Source organism: Lathamus discolor, chromosome 18 (genome assembly GCF_037157495.1).
Source record: "Lathamus discolor isolate bLatDis1 chromosome 18, bLatDis1.hap1, whole genome shotgun sequence".
NCBI classification, from domain to species: Eukaryota; Metazoa; Chordata; class Aves; order Psittaciformes; family Psittacidae; genus Lathamus; species Lathamus discolor.
Genome location: NC_088901.1, coordinates 6528008 through 6548833, shown reverse-complemented (window position 1 = coordinate 6548833; position 20826 = coordinate 6528008). Strand labels below are relative to the sequence as shown.

At 62.2% G+C, this 20826-nt stretch overlaps 3 protein-coding genes across 10 annotated transcripts; 2 read left to right on the top strand and 1 right to left on the bottom strand.

Moving 5' to 3' along the window:
- Positions 1-752: 752 nt before the first annotated feature.
- Positions 753-9684, bottom strand: FGR (FGR proto-oncogene, Src family tyrosine kinase). Of its 5 annotated transcripts, XM_065697528.1 has the most exons (15): positions 9386-9684; positions 8776-8913; positions 6023-6084; positions 5599-5851; positions 5416-5518; positions 5094-5192; positions 4914-5017; positions 4694-4843; positions 4144-4308; positions 3670-3825; positions 3097-3276; positions 2902-2978; positions 2679-2832; positions 1852-1983; positions 753-1756 (listed from the first exon to the last, which is right to left on the bottom strand). In XM_065697528.1, the coding sequence occupies exons 4-15, from the start codon at positions 5837-5839 to the stop codon at positions 1548-1550; spliced, it is 1770 nt and encodes a 589-aa protein (XP_065553600.1). In that variant the 5' UTR covers positions 5840-5851; positions 6023-6084; positions 8776-8913; positions 9386-9684; the 3' UTR covers positions 753-1547. The 5 variants fall into 5 exon arrangements, with proteins under 5 accessions (XP_065553600.1, XP_065553601.1, XP_065553603.1 ...); XM_065697529.1 differs by lacking the exon at positions 8776-8913; XM_065697531.1 differs by lacking the exons at positions 4144-4308; positions 9386-9684 and having other exon boundaries at positions 755-1756; positions 8776-9371.
- A 127-nt stretch (positions 9685-9811) lies between these two features.
- Positions 9812-14671, top strand: LOC136023248 (digestive cysteine proteinase 1-like). 2 transcript variants are annotated; one of them, XM_065697526.1, is made up of 11 exons: positions 9824-9875; positions 10196-10255; positions 10432-10524; positions 10632-10804; positions 11438-11681; positions 11847-12042; positions 12148-12341; positions 13066-13157; positions 13243-13404; positions 13895-14084; positions 14258-14671. In XM_065697526.1, exons 1-11 carry the CDS (start codon positions 9824-9826, stop codon positions 14443-14445), a joined length of 1644 nt encoding a protein of 547 aa, XP_065553598.1. In that variant the 3' UTR covers positions 14446-14671. The 2 variants fall into 2 exon arrangements, with proteins under 2 accessions (XP_065553597.1, XP_065553598.1); XM_065697525.1 differs by lacking the exons at positions 10196-10255; positions 10432-10524 and having other exon boundaries at positions 9812-9875.
- A 1052-nt stretch (positions 14672-15723) lies between these two features.
- LOC136023246 (digestive cysteine proteinase 1-like) lies at positions 15724-19555 on the top strand. Of its 3 annotated transcripts, XM_065697522.1 has the most exons (11): positions 15724-15823; positions 16149-16208; positions 16383-16475; positions 16596-16768; positions 16984-17224; positions 17750-17951; positions 18091-18284; positions 18392-18483; positions 18569-18730; positions 18886-19075; positions 19202-19555. In XM_065697522.1, exons 1-11 carry the CDS (start codon positions 15754-15756, stop codon positions 19387-19389), a joined length of 1665 nt encoding a protein of 554 aa, XP_065553594.1. In that variant the 5' UTR covers positions 15724-15753; the 3' UTR covers positions 19390-19555. The 3 variants fall into 3 exon arrangements, with proteins under 3 accessions (XP_065553594.1, XP_065553595.1, XP_065553596.1); XM_065697523.1 differs by lacking the exon at positions 18091-18284 and having other exon boundaries at positions 18600-18730; XM_065697524.1 differs by lacking the exon at positions 19202-19555 and having other exon boundaries at positions 18600-18730; positions 18886-19064.
- The last annotated feature ends 1271 nt before the right edge of the window (positions 19556-20826 follow it).

Sequence of the window (20826 nt, the reverse complement as noted above, 5' to 3'; positions counted from 1 at the left end):
CCTCTGCTCCTCCATCCCGCATGGATGGAGGCTTGGCAGAGCAGCCAGCCGGAGCGGGACCGCATGGGCAGGGATTGGCATCATGGGGATGGGGGGGCCTGGGGAGGAACAGGGCTGGACTCGATGCCACATCCTCGTGCTGGATCCATCCCTGGGCTGCAGCAGGGGAGGTGACGCTGAGCTGCTTTGCCTCCTTTCCAGGAGATGCTGCAGCCAGGGCTCGGCTCTGCATCCTCTGGGATGCTGCAGGGACCGCAGAGCCGGGAGGGGAAGGGGCCAGAGCCCCCCTGTCTGGATGCTGAGTTTTGCCTGCCCCGCCCCCCCCAGCACCCACAGGGTGCTCCCTTCAAGCACCCTGGGGAGGGTGGGGGGGGGAGCAGACTCTTTTCCCACCTTCCCGTTGCTCTTGGCTGGAGGAACACCCCCCAGACACTGTTGCTTCATCCCAGGTCCATGCAGCCCAAGCATTAACATCAAATCAATGCCCCCCTCCCTGCGGAGCCTGCTTGCTCCCTACTGTGAAACCCTTTAACCCAAACCCACCCTGCATGGTCTTACCATGGAGCAGCCCCTCTCCCAAAGGGGGGGCAGAAGGACCCAGGCTCCCCCCCACTTGTTAGAAAGGTTTTATTTCTCTCTATTTACAGACTGCATTTATAAAACCATCGACAATGAAGAGCCCCCCTGCCCCCCCCCATTCCCTCATCCCCCCCGCTTGGCATAGCCCTGCCCTATGGGTGCAGGGGCATGTTGGCTGTGGGGCCAAGCCAGGGCATCCCCCTCCCCATCACATTCACATTGCACCCCAAATCCCCCCGTCAGCCCCTAATAATGCCTTGCCTTAGGCATTGGAGCCAAGCTGCAGCCAGGACCCCCCGCAGAGCACTGTGGGGCAGATCCCATCCCATACCCCCCCTCCTGCCCCCACACAGGGCAATGGGAAACAGCCCCAGGGGCAGATCTGAGCCCCCAGCCTCAACCCCTGGGATCCCAAGACTCCCTGTTTGTGCCCCCCCCCCCCCCCCCCCCCCAGTGCAATCAGAGGTTTATTATGGCTTTAAGGAGAGGAGATTAAAGGGTGGGGGAATGGACATGAGGAGATCCCCGCCAAATACAGGGGGCCCTGAGGGTGAGGGGTATGAAATCCTATAAATTAAAGATGATATAAAGGGGGGGTTGGGGTGACTTTCTCCAGGTCAGAGCCAGGACTTGGGGGGGCTGACCCTCCCCCCCCCCCCAGCTGCTGGGGAAGAAGAGATGGAGCTGCCCAACCCCAAAGCCTCTGCTGCTATAACAGGAGTGTCCGGGGGCCATGGGGGGGTTCCCCAAAGCACTCCTCCGGTTCAGAGCTGGCTGTGAAGGCAACGGGCGGGGGGGGGGGGGGGGGGGCACTGCTTTGCCCCTCTCTGGGGCCAGAATCCTTGTGCAAAGCCCCGTGTCCTCCATGGGGCACCCCAAGCACCTCCCAGTGGGTGCGTTCTGGGGGGGGGTCACAGGAAAATGGAGCGACACCCCCCCTGCCCCAAGGCCCCCCCAAAGCCGGGGGGTCACTGGTTGTCCCCTGGCTGGTACTGGGGCTCGGTGGCGGTGAAGTAGTCCTCGAGGAAGGACTGGAGGTACTCGAAGGTGGGACGCTCCTCGGGCTCCCGCTTCCAGCACTGCACCATCACCTCGTGCAGGGATGGGGGGCAGCTCCCAGGGCACTGCATGCGGTACCCCCGCTCCACCTGCTCCAGCACCTCCCGGTTGTTCATCCCTAGGGGATAGGAACACCGATTGGCACCCCCAGTGGTTCCGATAGAGAGGCACAGGGCAAGCCCCGCTGGTCCTGCTGCCCCAGGGGGGCCATACCTGGGTAGGGCACCCGGCCTTTGGTCACCAGCTCTGTCAGGAGGATGCCAAAGGACCAGACATCCGACTTGATGGTGAATTTCCCAAAGAGAGCAGCCTCTGGAGCAGTCCATTTGATGGGGAACTTCGCACCTGCAAGCAGAGGGAGGTGAGCTGGTGCAGCCCTTCGCACCCGGGGTACCCCACACTGGGGTAGCTGGCACTGGGGACAACCCTATACTGAGGGCGTTCTGCATCCAAGGTACCCTGCAATGGGAAGATGCTGCGCTGAGACACCATGCACTGGGGCACCCAGCACCCAAGGCATCCTGCATCTGGAATACCCATCACCTGAGGCACCCATCCCCTGGGGCACCCACAGAATTCCACCCTGAGTTGGGCTGGAAGGGACCTTAAAGCTCCTCCAGTTTCAACCCCTGCCATAGGCAGGGACCCCTTCCACTGGAGCAGATTGCTCCAAGCCCCTGTGTCCAGCCTGGCCTTGAACACTGCCAGGGATGGGGCAGCCACAGCTTCTCTGGGCACCCTGTGCCAGTGCCTCAGCACCCTCACAGGGAAGAGCTTCTGCCTAAGAGCTCATCTCAGTCTCCCCTCGGGCAGGTTAAAGCCATTCCCCTTACTCTGTCCCTCCATCCCTTGTTTAAAGCCCCTCTCCAGCTTTCTTGTCAGCCCTTTTAGCCTTTTTAGTCTGCTTCCCCATCACTTGCAGTACCCATCACCCAGGATACCCATCACTGGTGGTGACCAGCTCCAGCCCCATGTTGGGACGCAGCACGGGGGGCACAGGGCAGGGGTTGCAGCAGCACTGTGGCACCACAGCAGCTCACCCTGGCGCGCTGTGTACTCGTTGTCCTCAATGAGGCGAGCGAGGCCGAAGTCAGCGATCTTGCACACCAGGTTGTCTCCCACCAGGATGTTGGCAGCACGAAGATCCCGATGGATGTAGTTCATCCGCTCAATGTAAGCCATGCCCGCCGCAATCTGGAGAGGGGAACACAGTGAGGATGTACCCCATGGAGGCACCCCCACCTCCTTCCAGCACCCTAGTACCTGGGCAGCCATATCCACCAGTTGGGGCAGCTTCAGGTAGCGGCCATCCCCATCCTTCAGGAAGTCCAGCAAGCTGCCTGTAAGCAGAGGGCATCCAAGGGCATCTGTGCCCATCCGAGGGTGCAACCCTCCCACCCTAGGACCTGCTCCCTGCCCAGCAGCGCCCACGCAGGGTGAGGCTTGCCCCCTGCTCACCCTGGCTCATGAACTCGGTGACGATGTAGATGGGCTCCTCTGACACCACGGCATAGAGCTGCACCAGCTTGTCATGCCGCAGGCGCTTCATGATCTGAGCCTCCTCCAGGAAGGCCTCTGGGGACATGGTGCCAGGCTTCAGCGTCTTCACTGCCACCTTCGTGGTGCCGTTCCATGTCCCTGCACCAGGGATCACAGCATCACCACCAGCACAGGGGGCAGCCAGCCCTGGCAGGGCTGGGACGGAGGGGTGGATGAATGGAGGGGTGGATGAATGGAGGGGTGTTTGGATGGATGGATGGATGGATGGCTGGCTGGCTGGATGGATGGATGGGTGGAGGGAAGGATGCGTGCACGGAGGAGCAAGGAAATCAGGGCAGGGCAAGGAAGGGGCCAGACACCACCATACCCCACCCAGGCCAAGGAGCCCTCCTCATTCCATTTCATGGGGACAAGACACTCGTGAGCACCTCATACCAACCTTACCCCATTCCCTGTCCCTCCATGGGGAGCCTATGCCTGGTACCCCGTGATGCTGCTGCTTCCCACCCCGGCCGGCCAGGCCAGCCTTACCCATCCACACGTCTCCAAAGCATCCCATGCCGAGTCTCTTGTCCAGGCTGATGGATTCCCGCACTATTTCCCAGGCGTCCTTAGCTAATCCCAGGGTCTGGGGCTTCAGAGTGGGGCACACGCAGGTGAGCAGATGGCACAACCCATCGTTACACTCTGCGGGGCGGAGGGATGCAGGGAAGGGAGGAAGGAGGGAGGGAATGCGATGGGATGAATACAGCATGCATGCCGAGCGGAGCGAGCACGGGGCACTGCTGGAGGAGGATGACAAAGAGGGGTCCCCCCGGCCTGGATTTGTGCTCCCATTTGAAATGGGGGGGCTGCTCGCCCATGGTGGGGAATCCCCATTGTGACCCTAGAGCAAGACATGGGATACATGGGTGCCGCTTTCCCTTGGGGTGGATGCCAGGCCTGGGGGTGCCCCTTTGTCACCCCATCACCACCACTTGCCCCTGCTTGCCCACCAGGCCTTACCCATCCACACTTCCCCGAACTGCCCATTGCCCAGCTTCTTGAGGAGCTGGAGGGACTCGCGGGGGATCTCCCACACGTCCTTGGTCTTAACAGACAGGTCGGCCAGCCTCGGCGTCCCCCTGGGGCACGGCACGGCCAGGCGGCAGCACAGCCCGGCTGCCCGCTCTGCGGCACCGGGCAAGGGGACATGCATCACCCAACAGCCCCCAACCCCAAGCCCGGGCATCACCCGCATGGCCCAGGCACCCCTTAACGTCACACACATCAGTGGGATAGGGAGATGTTAGGGGGTGCAATGGGGTGCACCCTCTCATTTGAACCCCAAAACGCCCCATCCAGACCCAGGGGCTATTTACCTCGGAGCTGCCTGTTCCGAGGACATGGAAGAGAGGGGACACTCAGGGTGTTCCCCAATGCCACCCCTTCCTCTCCAGTTCAACCCAGTTCAACCCAGCTGGCTGCCTCTTGCCACTGGGTCTCCTGGGCTTTTGCTACCCCGTGCCATCATCCCTCCATGCCTTTTGCCCCCTGGAATGCCATCCCACCCTACCTATATAGTGCTGGACCAGCTGCTGGACGGTGTCGAACTGGGCACGGGTAGTGATGTAGTAGCCCCCGTTGTCAAGTTTCCGGATCTTATAGTGCTTCACATGGTCGCCTTTGGCCTCATCCCAGTCCCGGATGGAGAGGGAATAGGCACCTAGGTGTGGGCATGGCTCAGGGGGGGATGTAGAGTGCACCCCCCGGTGTCCCCATCCCTGTCCCCGTACCTTTGGTTGTCTCACTCTCCCGGATGAGGAAAGTGCCCCTGCAGTTGCCGTGACACAGGAGCTGCCGCTCTGCATCCTTGCGCCCGATCTTCCCAAAGTACCACCTGCAACGGGGCCGGGCTCAGCACCCCATGGGCACCCCATGCCCTCCCTCCATCCCTGCCCCCCCAACCTACTCACTCTTCTGCCTGGATCGAGTCCACCGGGGCCACGTAGTTGCTGGGGATGTAGCCGGTGGCACCCGAGCTCAGCGACCTGGCCTCCCACCAGTCACCCTCCCTGTGGAAAGAGGAACAGGGGTGATAGAAGGCACAGGGTTGGACCTGGCTGTCCTGCACACAGCACCCCCAGATCCTGCTCAGCCCCACCATGGGGGCCCTGTCTCTGCTGAGACCACACAACTTGTGACCCACGTGGCTCTCATAGGTACTCAGCTTGTGTCTGCAGGGGTACCCATGGCGTGGGGACACTGGGGGTGGCAGGAGGGTGCAGGGGAACTCACGTGTTGTTGATGATGTGGAATTTCTCCCCTTTCTGGAAGGTCAGGTCATCCTCCGTCCTGGCCTCATAGTCATAGAGGGCAATGAAGAGCGTCACACCTCCCCCTGCAGCACATGGAGGGGACCACAGTGACCCCCACGCACTCCCCATCACCTCGAGGGTGCACCAGGACCCCTCCACTGACCTGAGATGCCCCCGCTCCGCATCTGCAGCGTGTTGGAGGTGAAGCCCCCCGGCCCCAGCAAGGATGGAGCTGCAGGGACCACTGCGCCATGGAAGTTGTTGAAGTCAGGGATGCGGGTGAAGATGGCACCCGGCTGCGTGGGTTCGGGGTCATACTGGGATACAGGGGGCTGGGGGGCACCCAGCTCACCCCCTACTTGCCCTTTGCTGGTGCCCTTCTCTTTGCAGTGCACACAGCCCATCCTGGGCACGACCTGCGGGACGGAGGGACCATGAGCCCTGCTGACACAGCACACGCGTGTGCACACGTATGTGCAAGCATGTCCCAGTCAAATACCCCCGGCACAGTCAGCAGCAGGGACCAGGCTGTGAAGAGCTCCCCCCTGGCACCCACGGGTGCTCCTGTCTGTGGTGACCCCACTCACTGCAACAGCTCCTCAGGTCACTTCGGCTGCTCCATTGTCACCTTGGGGATGGGAACAGGCTCCTGTGGACAGAGAGGAGGGCACAGGCTAAACCAGCAATCAACGGGCTGCAACACCCCTCGATGGGCTGCAGCACCCCGAGGTGGGCTCTGACACCCCTGCACGGGCTAAACCGTCCCATCCATGGGCTGCAACACCCCTGTACGGGCTGCAACACCCCTGTACGGGCTGCAATAGCCCTGTGTGAGCTAAAGCAGCCCTGCATGGGCAGCAACAGCCCTGCACAAGCTGCAACACCACTGAATGAGCTAAAGCATGCCTGCATGAGCTGAAACACCCCTGCGCAGACTGCAACACCCGTGCATGGGCTGCAATAGCCCTGCATGAGCTAAAGCAGCTCTGTATGGTCTGCAGTAGCCCTGCATGAGCTAAAGCAGCTCTGTATGGTCTGCAGTAGCCCTGCATGAGCTAAAGCAGCCCTGTATGGTCTGCAGTAGCCCTGCATGAGCTAAAGCACCCCTGCATGGTCTGCAGTAGCCCTGCATGAGCTAAAGCAGCCCTGTATGGTCTGCAATAGCCCTGTGCAGGCTGAAACCACATCCTCAAGCAGGTTTTCCTGCTGCTGTGTCCTCAACAACCCCATCACCACCCCTCAAAGGAGATGCATCCCTTCAAGGGTGGGAAAGAGCCCTCGCAGTGTCCCTGTCCCCATTCCCTTTGCTCTGTCTCCATCAGGACACCCCAGCTCCAGCTCCAGAGCACAGGAGATGGAGCCTTTGGGCTGGATGAGCCGTTTCCCCCATCACTTGGTTTCACTTTCCTCTCTCACAGCTCTCCCACCCTTGCTTTCAACACATGCAGTGTGGCAACACTGTAGCCATTGCCCAACCCGAGCGGCTCGGCTGGTTCAGGTTCTAGTTTTGCTGACCATAAGTGGCTATTTCAGCTGACAAACAGGCCCAGCACTCCCAAACCCCATCCCCTCCGGTGGGAATCACCCGCCCTGCTGCTGACATCAGGAGGAGCATCCTCCAGACAGCCACACGGCTGACATCCGGGAGCGCCATGGGGTTCAGCTGCTGCTTGTGCCATGCTCTTGAATGATCCCCCTTCCATGGGTACCCATAAAACTGGCTCCTGACCCTCCCAACAGGGCAGAGTGGCACCAAAACTGTCCCCTCGTGTCATCCTTGGGGGGGACGCAGCTGGATCCATACCCGATGGCCTTGGCTTTCCAGGAAGGGGCTGCTTGGAAATGAGAGCAGATGGCAACCGGCTCCACCGGCACCAGTCCCAGCCAAGCTGCCAGCTGAGCCCCAGCCAACTCATCACCCCTGCCACTGCCACCACCCCACCAGGCATGGCTGGGGCCTGTCCGTCTGTCCATCTGCTCCATGGACCCCCCCTCCATGGGATACGGGGCAGTTCAGCCCCATCTCCAGCTCCGACCTCAGTGTCCACCCCATGCCACCCAACCTATGGGGATCACCCCATTCCCTGCCTCCATTCCCCTTTGAGGAATAATGGTGATGGAGGGGGATATGGAATCATCCCGCACCCAGTGCTATGGAGACAAGGCAGGGTGAAGGTGGGTACTCCAGCACTCAGGGGTGCCAACAGCTCCCCAGAAAGCATTTGGGTGACAGAGGAACCCATCCAGCACCTACACAGCAAGAGGAGGAAGCAGCAGGAGCACAGCATGGGAGAGGAGGAGGAGGAGGAGGAAGGTGCATGGGGATAACCATAAGAGGGTCCCCTGAGAGTGGGTTTCCCACCAGAGCATCCCACCCTAGTTGGGTGGAATGGATAGGAAGTGCCATGGGCAGCATGCTGGTGTTCCAGTGCTATTCCTGGCCACTCTCCAGCAGTGATGCCCACAGGGACATCCCTTCCCCTGCCTGCACATGAGCAGGACAAGGCTCAAAGGGGGCTTCTGGCCCCCCAAACCAGCTCTGACCTGGAAGAAGGAGCTCCCCCACTGCCTCGCCCCGGCCTCCCAGCCCCATCGCTGGCTGGGAAAGCAGGATTTCCGCTGGAAGAAGAGCAATTCCCGGATCCGAGGGGCTGCAGGGGCGGAGGGAGAGCTCCAAATACAATGTCCCGTGAGGAGCGGGGTGGGGAGGGAATTGTGCAGGGCAGGAAGCGGCGAGTTCCTGTCCCTCCTTGGGACACACCAAAGGACCAGGGACAGGCAGAGCAATGGGGAGCGGGGGGAGCACCCACTCTGGCCATGACCTGACACCCCTATAGCTACCCCAGCATCCCACCATGGGCACCCACTGGGCTGCCACAACATAGGCATCATGGGGCTGGGGAGAGCAGAGGGGTGTCCCCCCATCACCCCCAGCACCCTGGGGTGCTGTGACCCCCTCCCAGTTCCAGCACAGGCAAAAGCACTATCTGTCCCCCCAGAGTTTCCCCATTGCCACCCATTAGTGCCGGGGGAGTGAGCGCCTGCCCCATGCAATGTCCCCCCTCTGACCTGCTGCACCCCAGCAAGGGAGATTGGGGGTCCGCTGTTCACACACACACCACCCCCCCCCCCCCCCCCAGTCTCACTGCAGCAGCCGGTGTTGTCCAGAGGGGAGCAGTAAGAGCAGGACCCACAGCATCCCCCAAGGCACAGTGGGGCTCCATCCCCAAGGCTCAGTGCCCCATCCCACCCCAGACCCACAGCTGCCCCACGCATGGCGGGGGGACACATAGCAAAAGGATTGATTGAGAGACACCCCCCTACTGCACATCCTACCTACCGCCAGCCCTGCTGCTCCAGCTCGCATGGACCCCTGCTCCCGCGCTGCTCCGGATGGGACCTCAGGCTGGAGAACCACCGCAGCACCCCGAACCCCGGCGGTGTGGGGTGCCGGGGGGGTGCCGAGGCGATGTGGGTGCTGTGGAGCGCGGCGAGGTCCGTGTGCGTGCGTTTCCCCTGTCTCTTCGGCAGCTCTCGCAGCAGAGCAAAGAGCTTCCCCTCCCCTCGCCACCCCTTCCTCCCAGCGCTCCCAGCACCGGTTCTCGGTACCAGCGCCCGCCGGGATCCAGCTCTGCGGGATCCATCCCGGCTCCCAGCGGCGCGCCAGGCTGGGGGCTGCCTGCACCCATTGGGAGGCAGAGCGTGGCATCGCCCCCCGGCACCCCCCGAGGGTGGCAAAGGGACAGCAGGTTGTGAACAGGGGCCACGTCCCAACGGGGTGAAGGCAGGGGATTGTGGCCACGTTCCAGCCTGGAGCTGGCTGCAGCCCCCATGTCCCTGCAGCTCCAGGCTGGATTGCAGGTGCATGGATGGGGGTCCTTCCCCACCTCGCCAGGGCCTTCCTCTGCCCCCTCCTCCTCCTTGCCTGTGGTTAGCCCCCCCAGGCTGACCTCTTTCCTGTGTGAAGGTGAGCCTGGCTCCGGTGTTTCCTGTTCTCAGTGGGGGCCAGGATGGGGACCTGGTCCACACCGCCCTTTCCATCCCCACACTCATCCTGGGATCACGGCTCTTCTTCATCCCAACCTTGGGACTCGCTGAGGTGGGGTTCAGACCCTGTTGGGACGGAGCCAACCTTGCCACACTGTCCCTGTGTAGGGGCCAAGGCACAGCAGGGGCATGGGCTGCTCAGGCTCCAGCCCCACCGGGGGCATCACCCCTGGTGATGCTGAGCCCTGCCTGCACCCCGGGGTGCCCCACACCCCAGACAGGGCCGGTTCATCCCCTCCTCCAGGGAGGGCCCCAGCTCCTGCATTGGCTCCTGCCTGATTTCACCATCACAGGCTCTTGCTTAAAGGGAAGAGGTGGTGCTGGGAGCCGGGGCGGCGAGGATGGGTGCTCTCCACTGGGTCATAGCCTGTGCGCTCTGCGCCATCACCCAGGGTGAGTCTGTCCCATTGGGACACCCAGAGGTGGGAGCTGGGGTGGTTGCTGCATCCATCACTGCTCCTCCTGCAGCTGGCAGTGGATGTGGGTGTGCAGACCCAGGGTGTGCTGAGCACCCATGGGAGAGGCTGGGTGACACCAGTGGGGCAGCGGGTGCTGCCTGTATCAAGTTGGATGGGGGTTGGAGCAAGCTGTTCTAGTGGAAGGTGTCACCCCCCATGGCAGGGGTTGGAACTGGGTGTCTGGTCCACCCCATCCACAGCTTGGCCTTGGTGGGGCTCAGCCCCACTGAGCCCTGCCCCTCTTCTGCCTTTCAGGACAGGACCCTGGGCTCTCCCGCTCACCCCCTCACTTCGGCTCCATCTACCACGTCCGAGGTAACGGGACCCTGCAGCATCCCTTTGCCGGGGGGAGTGGAGGATGCTCAGCACTGGACAGGACCAGGCTGTCCTAACCCAGGAGCCATGGGGACAGCAGCCTGGTTGGCTGTGGGGCTGCATCCTCTATAGGTGAAGGTTGGGATGTTGGGGTGCTGAGGCCGTGTCACTCACAGGTGTCATTAACCTGCCCTATGCTGAGATTGAGGAGCCCTTCGAAGCCTGGTACAACCTGACAGGGAACAAGAGCCGCATCCAGTATTATGGGGGTAATAAGGAAGCAGATCCATCTGCTACAGGCTGTGCCCACCCTGCCCCATCCTGGTCCAAACGGGCAGGAGCACTGTGCCTCAGTTTCTCCATCCCATTGGCACAGGGCAGGTGATAACGTACCAGCTGGCAGCAGTGAAGCCCTATGGGATGCAGTACAAGATCACCCCAGAGACCACCGAGAAGGAGGTGAACACCAAGAAATGCTTCCAGCTGCCCGGCTCCAAGGAGGACGTGGTCAAGGCTCAGAGTGTCTTCCCCGCCATGGATGGCTTCAAGGTGAGTGATGACAGAGCCTGGATCCGACTCATTGCCTGGAGCATCCTCACGTTCTGGGCTGGGGTTCAGAGCAGCCGGAGCTGCTCCTCTCCATCCCAGGGATAGGCCAGGACATGTTCCTGTGCCCCAGGGCACAGGGAGAGTCACTTCCCACCTGGATTGGGGCTGGACTCCCGCCTCCTTTCCCAATACCATGTTGGGACGTGTCGCAGCCCACACGGATGCCAACGTTTTGGGATGGTTTGGGCAAGTCCTTGCATGGCAGCGGCTCAGCTCCTGCTGTGTGTCCACAGGGAAAGAGCTTGGAAACACACAGGAAAACCCTTTAGGAGAGGGTGTGCAGCCAGGGACACCCCTCTGTGTGTGCACATACAGCACCGTGCGCAACGGGGTGTCCCTAGGGCACTGCTGAGCTGGATAAACGTGGAATCCCAGCCTGGGTTGGGTTGGAAGGGACACTTGTCCCTTTCTCCTGCCCCTATATCCCTTGTCCAAAGGCCCTCTCCAGGTTTTCAGCACTGGAGTTGCCTTGCCCTGCTTCCCACCCCATGCTTGGCTGTTTGCTAATGGCCATGTAGCTGCTGGATCCAAGAGCCTGGCCAGGGCACATGAGCTGGTGCTGTGTCCCCCCAGTTCCTGCGGGAGGAGTACTACCGGGGCCGGTACTGCGCTGTGTGGCAGAACATCACCCACTGGGCACAGAAGAAGAACGTCTACACACTGTGGGTGACCAACTCCAGCTGCGGGGTGGCCCCCGTGCACTACGAGATGTGGGGCTACAACAGCCTGCTGGGCTCCCACTACGACAAGTACGAGATCGCCTACACCGACTTCGACAACAGCTTCCCACCTTCCATCTTCGACCTCCCCATCAACGGTGAGCCAGGGATGGACACCACCATCGTGTCCATAGGGTGTCCATTGTGTCCATAGGGTGTCCATCATGTCCATAGGGTGTTCACTGTGCCCATAGGGTGTCCATCATGTCCATGGGGTGTCCATCGTGTCCATATGCTCATGGCATCCTCTCCTTACCCTCCAGAGACAAAGAAGTGTGGGGTCCTGCCGGGGAGCGTGGCGGAGCACCGTGTGCTGGCCAACCCCATGGAGGACCTGGTGGGACGGCACCAACCCTGGGCACATGAGGTCTTCCACCACTACCGCAGGCAGCATGGCCGGCGGTACGGCTCCGTGCGGGAGCTGGAGCACAGGCAGAGCATCTTTGTGCACAACATGAGGTAGGTGAGGATGGACGGGGAGAAGCCCCAGGGTCTGGATTAGGGTTAGGGCTGCGCCGGGTGATGGTGCCGGTGCCAGCTGATGCCGTCCCCGCCACGGGGCAGGTTCGTGCACTCCAGGAACCGCGCCGTGCTCTCCTACACGCTGGCCCTGAACCACTTGGCCGACCGCACGCCCCAGGAGCTGGCCGCACTGCGGGGCCGCCGCCGCAGCCGGGCCCCCAACACCGGGCAGCGCTTCCCCACCGAGCTCTACACTGGCCTCATCCTGCCCGAGAGCCTTGACTGGCGCATGTACGGTAGGTGCAGTGCTGGGGTCGTGGTGGCAGCATCCTGAGTGCCACCGCGCTCCCCACCACTGTGCTGTGGGGCTGTGTTATGCCTCGGGATTCATGGCTCCCTGTGGCTCTGGTCAGCAACTGGAAGATGGAAGCAGGGGAGAAGCTCTTCCCTTTGAGGGGCACTGTAATGGGCTGAACCAAGAAGCTGTGGCTGCCCCATCCCTGGCAGTGCTCAAGGCCAGGTTGGACACAGGGGCTTGGAGTAAGCTGCTCCAGTGGAAAGGGTCCCTGCCCGTGGCAGGGGTTGGAGCGGGGTGAGCTTTAAGGTCCCTTCCCACCAAACCTGTCTGGTGTTCTATGGTTATCTGATAAAGGCAGCTCAGTTGGCACTTACCCCTCATCCAGCCTGGTGCCCCAGGGACAAATACGTCATCTGAAGCCACATCTGACTTCACACAGAATCACAGCATCCCAGACTGGTGCTCCATGCCCATCCAACCTGGCCTTGAGCACTGCCAGGGATGGGGCAGTCACAGCTTCTCCATTCAGCCCATTGCAGTGTCCCAGGACCCTCACAGGGATGGACTTCCTTATGTCCAACCTGCACTTCCTCTGTTCCAGTTTAAACCGATCCTGTCTGGGAGTACACCAAGTCCCCACCTCCTGCCTCAGTTTCCGTTCCACTTATCCGCATCCCCTGGTGCCCCCCCCCAGCCTCTCACCCCCCAACCGCTGTCCCCAGGCGCTGTGACCCCCGTGAAGGACCAGGCCGTCTGCGGGTCCTGCTGGAGCTTTGCCACCACGGGTGCGATGGAGGGTGCCCTATTCCTCAAGGTGGGAGCGGGGCTGCACTCCATGGGGATGGCCGGGGTGCCGGGAGGGTGCCTGTCCCCATCCCTGCCGCGTGTCCCCTCTCCAGACCGGCGTGCTGACCCCCCTGTCCCAACAAGTCCTCATCGACTGCTCCTGGGGCTTCGGGAACTACGCCTGTGACGGGGGGGAGGAGTGGAGAGCCTACGAGTGGATCAAGAAACACGGCGGCATCGCCAGCACTGAGTCCTACGGCAACTATAAGGGGCAGGTGAGGGCTTCCCCAGGTCTTTGGGGTGCTTTAAAGCCATGGTGCGGCTGATCAGGATGGGTCAGAGGTGCTGAATGGGCTCCGGAGGTGGGGATGTCTCCTTGTCCCCAGGCTCCCTGCAGAACCAAGCGCAGTCCAAAGCCAGCCCTCAGGCTCAGTTTCATCACTGCACGCCGCAATTTCTCCCCTTGCGCCATAAGGGACAAGGCTCCTCCACCCATGGGTGGTGCTGTGGGTCCCTGCGTACCCCGGGGTGCAGGGATGGAGCAGGGAGAGATCCGGGATGGAGCAGGGCTGCCTGGGGACTGGGAGGTGGCTTCAGGACACATGCAACTGGCCCCAGGCTTCGGGTGCAGAGCCAGCTCCCATCCCCACCACAGGGTAGGGTGGCACAGAGGGGTCAGAGCCAGGATGCTGCCCCACATCACTCCGTGCACCCTGCTCCTGGGGGCTCCTGATGACACTGTGTCCCCCTCCCTGGGTACCACAGAACGGTTTGTGCCACTACAACCAGTCTGAGATGCTGGGCAAGATCACGGGCTACGTCAACGTCACCTCGGGTAACATCACAGCAGTGAAAGCTGCCATCTACAAGCACGGCCCTGTGGCCGTCAGCATCGATGCCTCGCACAAGACCTTCTCCTTCTACTCCAACGGCATCTACTATGAGCCCAAGTGTGGTGAGTTGGGGGGGACCCAGGGCATGGGAGTCCCCAGAGAGATGCCAGGACACCCCAGTTCCAGCTTGGGTTAGGAGGGGACCAGACCCACATCCCTCCCCTGTGCTGCAGCAGTGCCCACAGGACCGGATGCTCTCCACATCCGCCATCACCTCCTGTGTTGTCCCATGCAGCGAACGAGACAGGAGAGCTGGACCACGCGGTGCTGGCCGTGGGCTACGGGGTCCTGCAGGGAGAGACCTACTGGCTCATCAAGAACTCCTGGTCCACCTATTGGGGCAACGATGGCTACATCCTCATGGCCATGAAGGACAACAATTGCGGTGTGGCCACCGAAGCCACCTACCCCATCCTGGCCTGAGCCACCCTTTGGGCTGCAGGGAGAGCCCTTGGCGATGCTCTTGGCACCCATCCCTGGATGAGCATCCCTGGATCACCCATCCCTGGATCAGCATCTCTCAATCAGCCCTTGGGTGTGAGCCCATCATGCACCGGGAAGCTGTGGGACACAGTGGGACAGGGCCATGCAGTGCTGGACAAGGGGACCCTGCTGTGGACTTGCCAATAAAGCCCCCGGAATAACAGTGGTTTGCTTCTACAGGAGAGGTTCTGCTGCTGCAGACGCAGCTCCGTGCCCTTTGCAGAGCCATTCCCAGACAGCCCAGGCAAGGGGAGCGGCTTTTCCAGCCCTATCTCCCGAGGTGGAGCACAAACAAGCCCAGGGATTTCTGCTGAGCTGAGACATTCCTGGCGTGGGATGTCGGGAAGGGGGGAAGGCATCAGCCTCTGCCCCACTGCCTGTTGTGGCTACGGGTGGGGATCTGGCGCCGGCAGCGTCTGATGCCACAAGTACAGGACAAAGGGAATAGCTTTAACCTGCCCGAGGGGAGATGGGGATGGGATCTTAGGAAGGAATTCTTCCCTGTGAGAGCGATGGGACACTGGGATGGGTTGAATGGAGACACTGTGGCTGCCCCATCCCAGGCAGCACATGCAGCCAGCCTAAACTGAGCCCTTATCAGCTCTGCTTTGTGCTGCGGCTGCTGCTGTCACCTTGGGCTGGTGGCCAGAGGGATGCACACAGGCGGGAGGGGCGAAGGCCACTCTGCTCATGGCTCTCCTCCCCGGGTCTGTTCTTCCATGCAGCTCCTGTCATTTCATGTCCATCTTTCTCCTTTTCCCAGTTAAAACCCCTAAGTGCAATCCTAGCTCGCCCTGATGGTGTGCCCGGAAGGATGCAGGGATGCACACAGCCCCCATCTCCCCATGGCTGCCCACAGCTACACTGGGGGACATGTCCCAGGGAGCAGGGAGCACCCAGACGGGCTCTGGGGTGCCAGGCAGGGTCCCCCTGCACCTCACCACCCCTGGTTGCTGCAGCACCCTGCATGCAGCAATGCCTGGATGCCAAGTGCCCAGAGTGGGTTGGAGCACAGGGGACCCCCAGCACCCAGCTCTCAGTCCATGGGGCACCCACCTTTACTCTGCCACAGAGCCCCACAGGGGTCTGGGTGCCCCCACCCCAAGTCCCATGAGACCCTGGCATGGGTGGGAAATGGGGGACACACACCTAAAGCCACACCTCCCCCTTGGTCAAGCCCCAGCCAAGGCTTTGCCCATTGGTTTCCTGCAGCTCCCTGCCCACCCAGCAGTGGTATTTAAGGCATCCATGTGTGCAGCATGGGCTGGGGGGTGCAGGATGGGGTGGCTGCTGGTGCTGGGTGCTGCCATGCTGCTGGGTGAGCACCCACCTTGGGGGGGGTCAGGGTGATGTCCCTTAGCCTGGGCACTGTGGGCTCCTTGTCCCCATGCCTGGAGCAGTGCAGGGGCACTGGGCACGCTTGTCCCCCCCATGCCCTATGGTGTGAGGGGGGGCTCTGGGATGCCCCGAACTGCACCATAGGGACAGCAGGGATAAGGGGCTCTAGGTCAGCAGGGACTGGGGCTCTGCTCTCTTCCCTGCCACCAGCAAAGGGGACAGGGAGCCAGGGAGCAGAGCCTGCTGTAAGAGGGGTTAATGAGCAGCATAAAGGGCTTTGAGGCATGGATTTGTTCTTCTTCCAGGAGCAGAGAGCAAAGTTCCCCTGGAGACCCCCACGTTTGGGGACATCTACCACGTCACAGGTACCGCTTGGGGAAGGGGCACCCCAATGGGAGCAGGGGGTCTGCACCTTCACCCATGGGTGATGCTGTGAGGCCATGGGGGGCTCCATCCTTACCCAGTGCTCCCCTCCAGCCAAGGGCTCAGGGCAGGGGGACAGGGAATGCCTCTGGGTCTCAGCCCCTCTGTCCCCACAGGAGTCATCAGCCTGCCCTATGCGGAGATCAGGGAGCCCTTTGAAGCCTGGTACAACCTCACCAGGGGGAAGAGCCGCATCCAGTACTATGGTGGTGGGTGCAGAGAGGGGTCCATTCATCCCCTGACCCTTCACCATCCACCCTAGGACCTTTGCCTCCTGGGAGCCCGGAGGTGGGGTTTTGGCTTGGCTTTTGCACTGTCCCTGTCCCCAGGCCAAGTGGTCACCTACCAGCTGGGCTCCATCGAGCCCTTTGGTGCCAGCTTCAAGGTGACTCCCGAGACCACCGAGACAGAGGTGAACGTCCGCAAGTGCTTCCGCATCAACGGCACCGATGGGGACCTCATCACCCCCCAGAGCGTCTTCCCCAGCCTGGAGAACTTCAAGGTGAGCCCTGGGCACAGTCCTCCGGGATGCGGGATGGGGCAGTGGGTGTAGGGTGTCTGGCGACTACCTCCCTCTGAGGGCAGGTAAATACAGGGTACCTATAGGGCTGGATGGGCCCATGGGTGATGATGGAGGTGAAATGGATGCAGATGGGGTGCCCCCATGGGGCACAGTGCTGGTCTGGTCCTGGTCCCTAACTCATGTGCTGTGCCCAGCGGGTGCGGGATGAGCGGTGCCAGGGGCAGCCCTGCGCTGTGTGGCAGAACATCTCCTACTGGGGCCACAAGAAGAATGTCTACAGGCTGTGGGTGGGCAGCTCTGCCCACGGGCCCGTGCCCCTGCACTACGAGGTGCGGGGCTACAACAGCCTCCTGGGGTCTCACTACGACAAGTATGAGATCGACTACTCCTCCTTCAGCCACTGCTTCTCCCCCAGCGTCTTCCAGCTCCCCGAGGGTGAGTGTCCCCATCCACTGCCAAAGGTAGCACCTTTATCTCTTGTCTTCATGCAAGAGCTTCATCATTTGGGTGATTTAGTGTGGTGGGTAAAAAGCAGGGAGAAACAGGATTAATCGGGTAGCTGGGGTGATGTGGGTGCTTCCCTAGCATGGTGCTGGGTGAGATGGCTCTGGAACAGGGTGTGGATGCAGAGCTGCATCCATATAGAAACATAGAATCCCAGCCTGGTTTGGGTTGGAAGGGACCTTAAAGCTCACGGTCCCATGGGCAGGGACACCCTCCTCTAACCCAGGTTGCTCCAAGCTCCATCCAACCTGGACAGCTCCAAGTCCTTATGCTGGAGAAACCAGAAGTGCACCCAGTGTTCCAAGTGGGGCCTCAGGAGAGGGCAGAGGGGCAAAAGCAGAGTAGAGGGGCATATGGGATGGACAGCCCCACTGCATTTGGGGTGCCCACGCTGTACCCTCTGGCTAGGGGTCCCCACTCAGAGTGGGGGGCTCATGAGCTGTGTCCTCATGGCAGGGGTGCAATGCAAGCAGTGGCCCGCAGCCGGCCCCGAGCACCGCATCGTGGCCAACCCCATGCAGGAGTTCGTGGGGCACCCACAGGAGATGGACCACATCCACCACCGCCTCTTCCACCGCTACAAGGAGCACTTCAGCAAGAGCTACAGCAGCGAGGAGGAGCACGAGCACCGCAAGCGTGCCTTCATCCACAACATGCGGTACGGGATGACGGGGAGCTGGGCTCGGGGATGGGATGCTCCTTCCCTTCCGCAGCATCCCAGCAGATGGAGGGGTGGGAAGCCCTCGCACCGGGTGATGGTGCCGGTGCCAGCTGATGCCATCCCCACCGCGGGGCAGGTTCGTGCACTCCAGGAACCGCGCCGCGCTCTCCTACACGCTGGCCCTGAACCACTTGGCCGACCGCACGCCCCAGGAGCTGGCTGCACTGCGGGGCCGCCGCCGCAGCCGGGCCCCCAACGCCGGGCAGCGCTTCCCCACCGAGCTCTACGCCGGCCTCATCCTGCCCGAGAGCCTCGACTGGCGGCTCTATGGTGAAGGAGGGTGCTGGTGCCGTGAGCGTGCGTGGACAGGGCCCAGCTCTGTGCACCGGGGTTTGCATGGGGACAGCATCATCATCCCCTGCTCAATGTGTCCCCAGGCGCTGTGACCCCCGTGAAGGACCAGGCCGTCTGCGGGTCCTGCTGGAGCTTTGCCACCACGGGTGCGATGGAGGGTGCCCTATTCCTCAAGGTGGGAGCGGGGCTGCGCTCCATGGGGATGGCCGGGGTGCCGGGAGGGTGCCTGTCCCCATCCCTGCCGCGTGCCCCCTCTCCAGACCGGTGTGCTGACCCCCCTGTCCCAACAAGTCCTCATCGACTGCTCCTGGGGCTTCGGGAACTACGCCTGTGACGGGGGGGAGGAGTGGAGAGCCTACGAGTGGATCAAGAAACACGGCGGCATCGCCAGCACCGAGTCCTATGGGCCCTACCTGGGGCAGGTGAGGGTGGCAGGGTGCAGTGCCACCCCCTTCCCAAGCCTTCCCCCCCCCCAGACCATCCCTTTGGCAGCGGATGGAGGCTCCACTTTGGCTTTGGGTGCTGCCCCCCTCACCTGCTGAGGGACCCCAGTGCCACCCCAGCCTCCTCCCCACAGAACGGCTACTGCCACTGCAACCAGTCCGAGCTGGTGGCCCAACTCGCTGGGTACGTCACCGTGGAGCCGGGCAGCGCCACGGCTCTGAAGGCTGCGCTGGTCAAGCACGGCCCCGTGGCTGTCAACATCGATGCCTCGCACAAGTCCTTCGCCTTCTACGCCAACGGGGTCTATGAGGAGCCCCACTGTGGTGAGCCCCATGTCCACATCTCACTCGCTGGGGATGGAGAAACCAGGCAGAGGATATGGGATTGGGAATGAGCTCCAGCTCCAAGGGATGGGGAATGAGGTGGCTCCATTGTCTTCTCCTGGCCAGGCAACGAGACGATGGCGCTGGACCACGCGGTGCTGGCTGTGGGCTATGGGGTCCTGCATGGCAAGAGCTACTGGCTCATCAAGAACTCCTGGTCCACCTACTGGGGCAACGACGGCTACGTCCTCATGGCCATGAAGGACAACAACTGTGGCGTGGCCACTGCTGCCTCCTTCCCCATCCTGGCCTGACGTGCCCCTCCGTGCCCCTGCAGGCAGCTCCAGATAGATGGGGGCTGGCAGAGGGATGTGGGGCCCTGGGAGGCAGCTGTGCGGCAGAGGGATTAGGTCAGAGGATGCTCCCAGCCCTCTGGAAGAGGTGATTTACCATTATAGCAATAAAAGCCTACAGAAGTGATCCTGTCTGTCGTCCGGGGGGGGTTCGCCTGCCAGTCCCAGCCTGTCCTCTGTGAAACACAGCCCTTGCCGTGACGGCCCCCTGAACCCCTCTGTGTGATGACTTTGACCCAGTGCTCAGCCTGGGCTCACCTCTTGGGTTACACATGGCCAAACCCCACAGGTTTCAATGCTGGCACCCCCCTTCCCAGCAGCAGGAATAAGTCCGAATCATTCCATAGATGGTTTGGGTTGGAAGGGAGCTTAAAGCTCCTCTGGTTTCCTTCCCCTTGTTCCACACCCTGCTGCAGTGGTAGCTGCACTGATGGCTTTAACCATCCCCACCAGGGCTGCTGACTCCAATGCAGTGTCTGGGGGGGGAACGCTCATCCTGCAGGAATAATGGGCTTTATTCCGTGGGACTCCGCATCTTTGCTTCTCTTGGCTGCAGCCAATGAAATGCGCTTTGACATCCAGGGAAGCGGGGCTTGGACGCTCCCTTTGGAGAAGTGATGCTGAGCATGCGGGGGAGAGCTGCAGGCTTTGCACCCCCAGGGGAGCTCAGAGGGTTTAGCACCCACCTTCACTATGGCCAACCCAGCCTCTCCCCCATGTCCAGCCCCTTCCCCATGTTCAGCCCAGCCCCTTCCCTAAGCTCGGCTCGGCCCGGCCTGGCCCGACTCGGCAGGGCTCGGTTCGGCTCGGCTGTGCTGGGCTATGCTGGGATCGGCAGGGCTCGGCCCGGCCCGGCCCGGTTCGGCTCGGCTGTGCTAGGCTATGCTCGGATCAGCAGGGCTCGGCTCGGCTCGGCTCGGCTCGGCTGTGCTAGGCTATGCTCGGATCAGCAGGGCCCGGCTCCGCTCGGCTCTGCCCGGCCCTGCCCGGCCCGGCCCGGCCCGGCCCGGCTCGGCTCGGCCCAGCTCAGCTCGGCTCGGCTCGGCCCAGCTCGGCTCCGCTCGGCCCGGCTCGGCTCGGCTCGGCTCGGCTCGGCTCGGCTCGGCTCGGCCCGGCTCGGCTCTCCCCAAGCCGACCCCCACTTCCGGGTCCCCTCCCGCAAAGCCTTGTGGGACATCCCTCCCGAAGCCCGCGTCACGCAGCGGAGGGCGTGGGCGTGGGCTCCTTGCGTCACCGCGTGACGTCAGCACCGCCCCTTCCCCACCACCCGCGGAGAGAAGAGGGCGGGGGAGGCAGGAGGAGGAGGACGCGAAATCGCTCCGCCCACTTCTGAGGAGCAACCAATCAGAAGCGGTGTTGGCGTGAGTGACGAGGGAATTGGCCAATAGCAGCGGTCGG

Excerpts from the sequence above, each read along its gene's own strand:
- LOC136023248 (XM_065697526.1), top strand. The coding sequence starts at position 9,824 with ATGGGTGCTCTCCACTGGGTCATAGCCTGTGCGCTCTGCGCCATCACC. Across the intron at positions 9,876-10,195 it reads GCTCTGCGCCATCACCCAGG|GACAGGACCCTGGGCTCTCC; the intron begins GTGAGTCTGTCC and ends TCTGCCTTTCAG. Across the intron at positions 10,256-10,431 it reads CTCCATCTACCACGTCCGAG|GTGTCATTAACCTGCCCTAT; the intron begins GTAACGGGACCC and ends TGTCACTCACAG.
- FGR (XM_065697528.1), bottom strand. The coding sequence starts at position 5,839 with ATGGGCTGTGTGCACTGCAAAGAGAAGGGCACCAGCAAAGGGCAAGTA. Across the intron at positions 5,018-5,093 it reads GACTCGATCCAGGCAGAAGA|GTGGTACTTTGGGAAGATCG; the intron begins GTGAGTAGGTTG and ends GCCCCGTTGCAG. Across the intron at positions 2,979-3,096 it reads CACCGAGTTCATGAGCCAGG|GCAGCTTGCTGGACTTCCTG; the intron begins GTGAGCAGGGGG and ends CTCTGCTTACAG.
- LOC136023246 (XM_065697522.1), top strand. The coding sequence starts at position 15,754 with ATGTGTGCAGCATGGGCTGGGGGGTGCAGGATGGGGTGGCTGCTGGTG. Across the intron at positions 16,476-16,595 it reads CCGCATCCAGTACTATGGTG|GCCAAGTGGTCACCTACCAG; the intron begins GTGGGTGCAGAG and ends CCCTGTCCCCAG. Across the intron at positions 18,731-18,885 it reads ATGGGCCCTACCTGGGGCAG|AACGGCTACTGCCACTGCAA; the intron begins GTGAGGGTGGCA and ends TCCTCCCCACAG.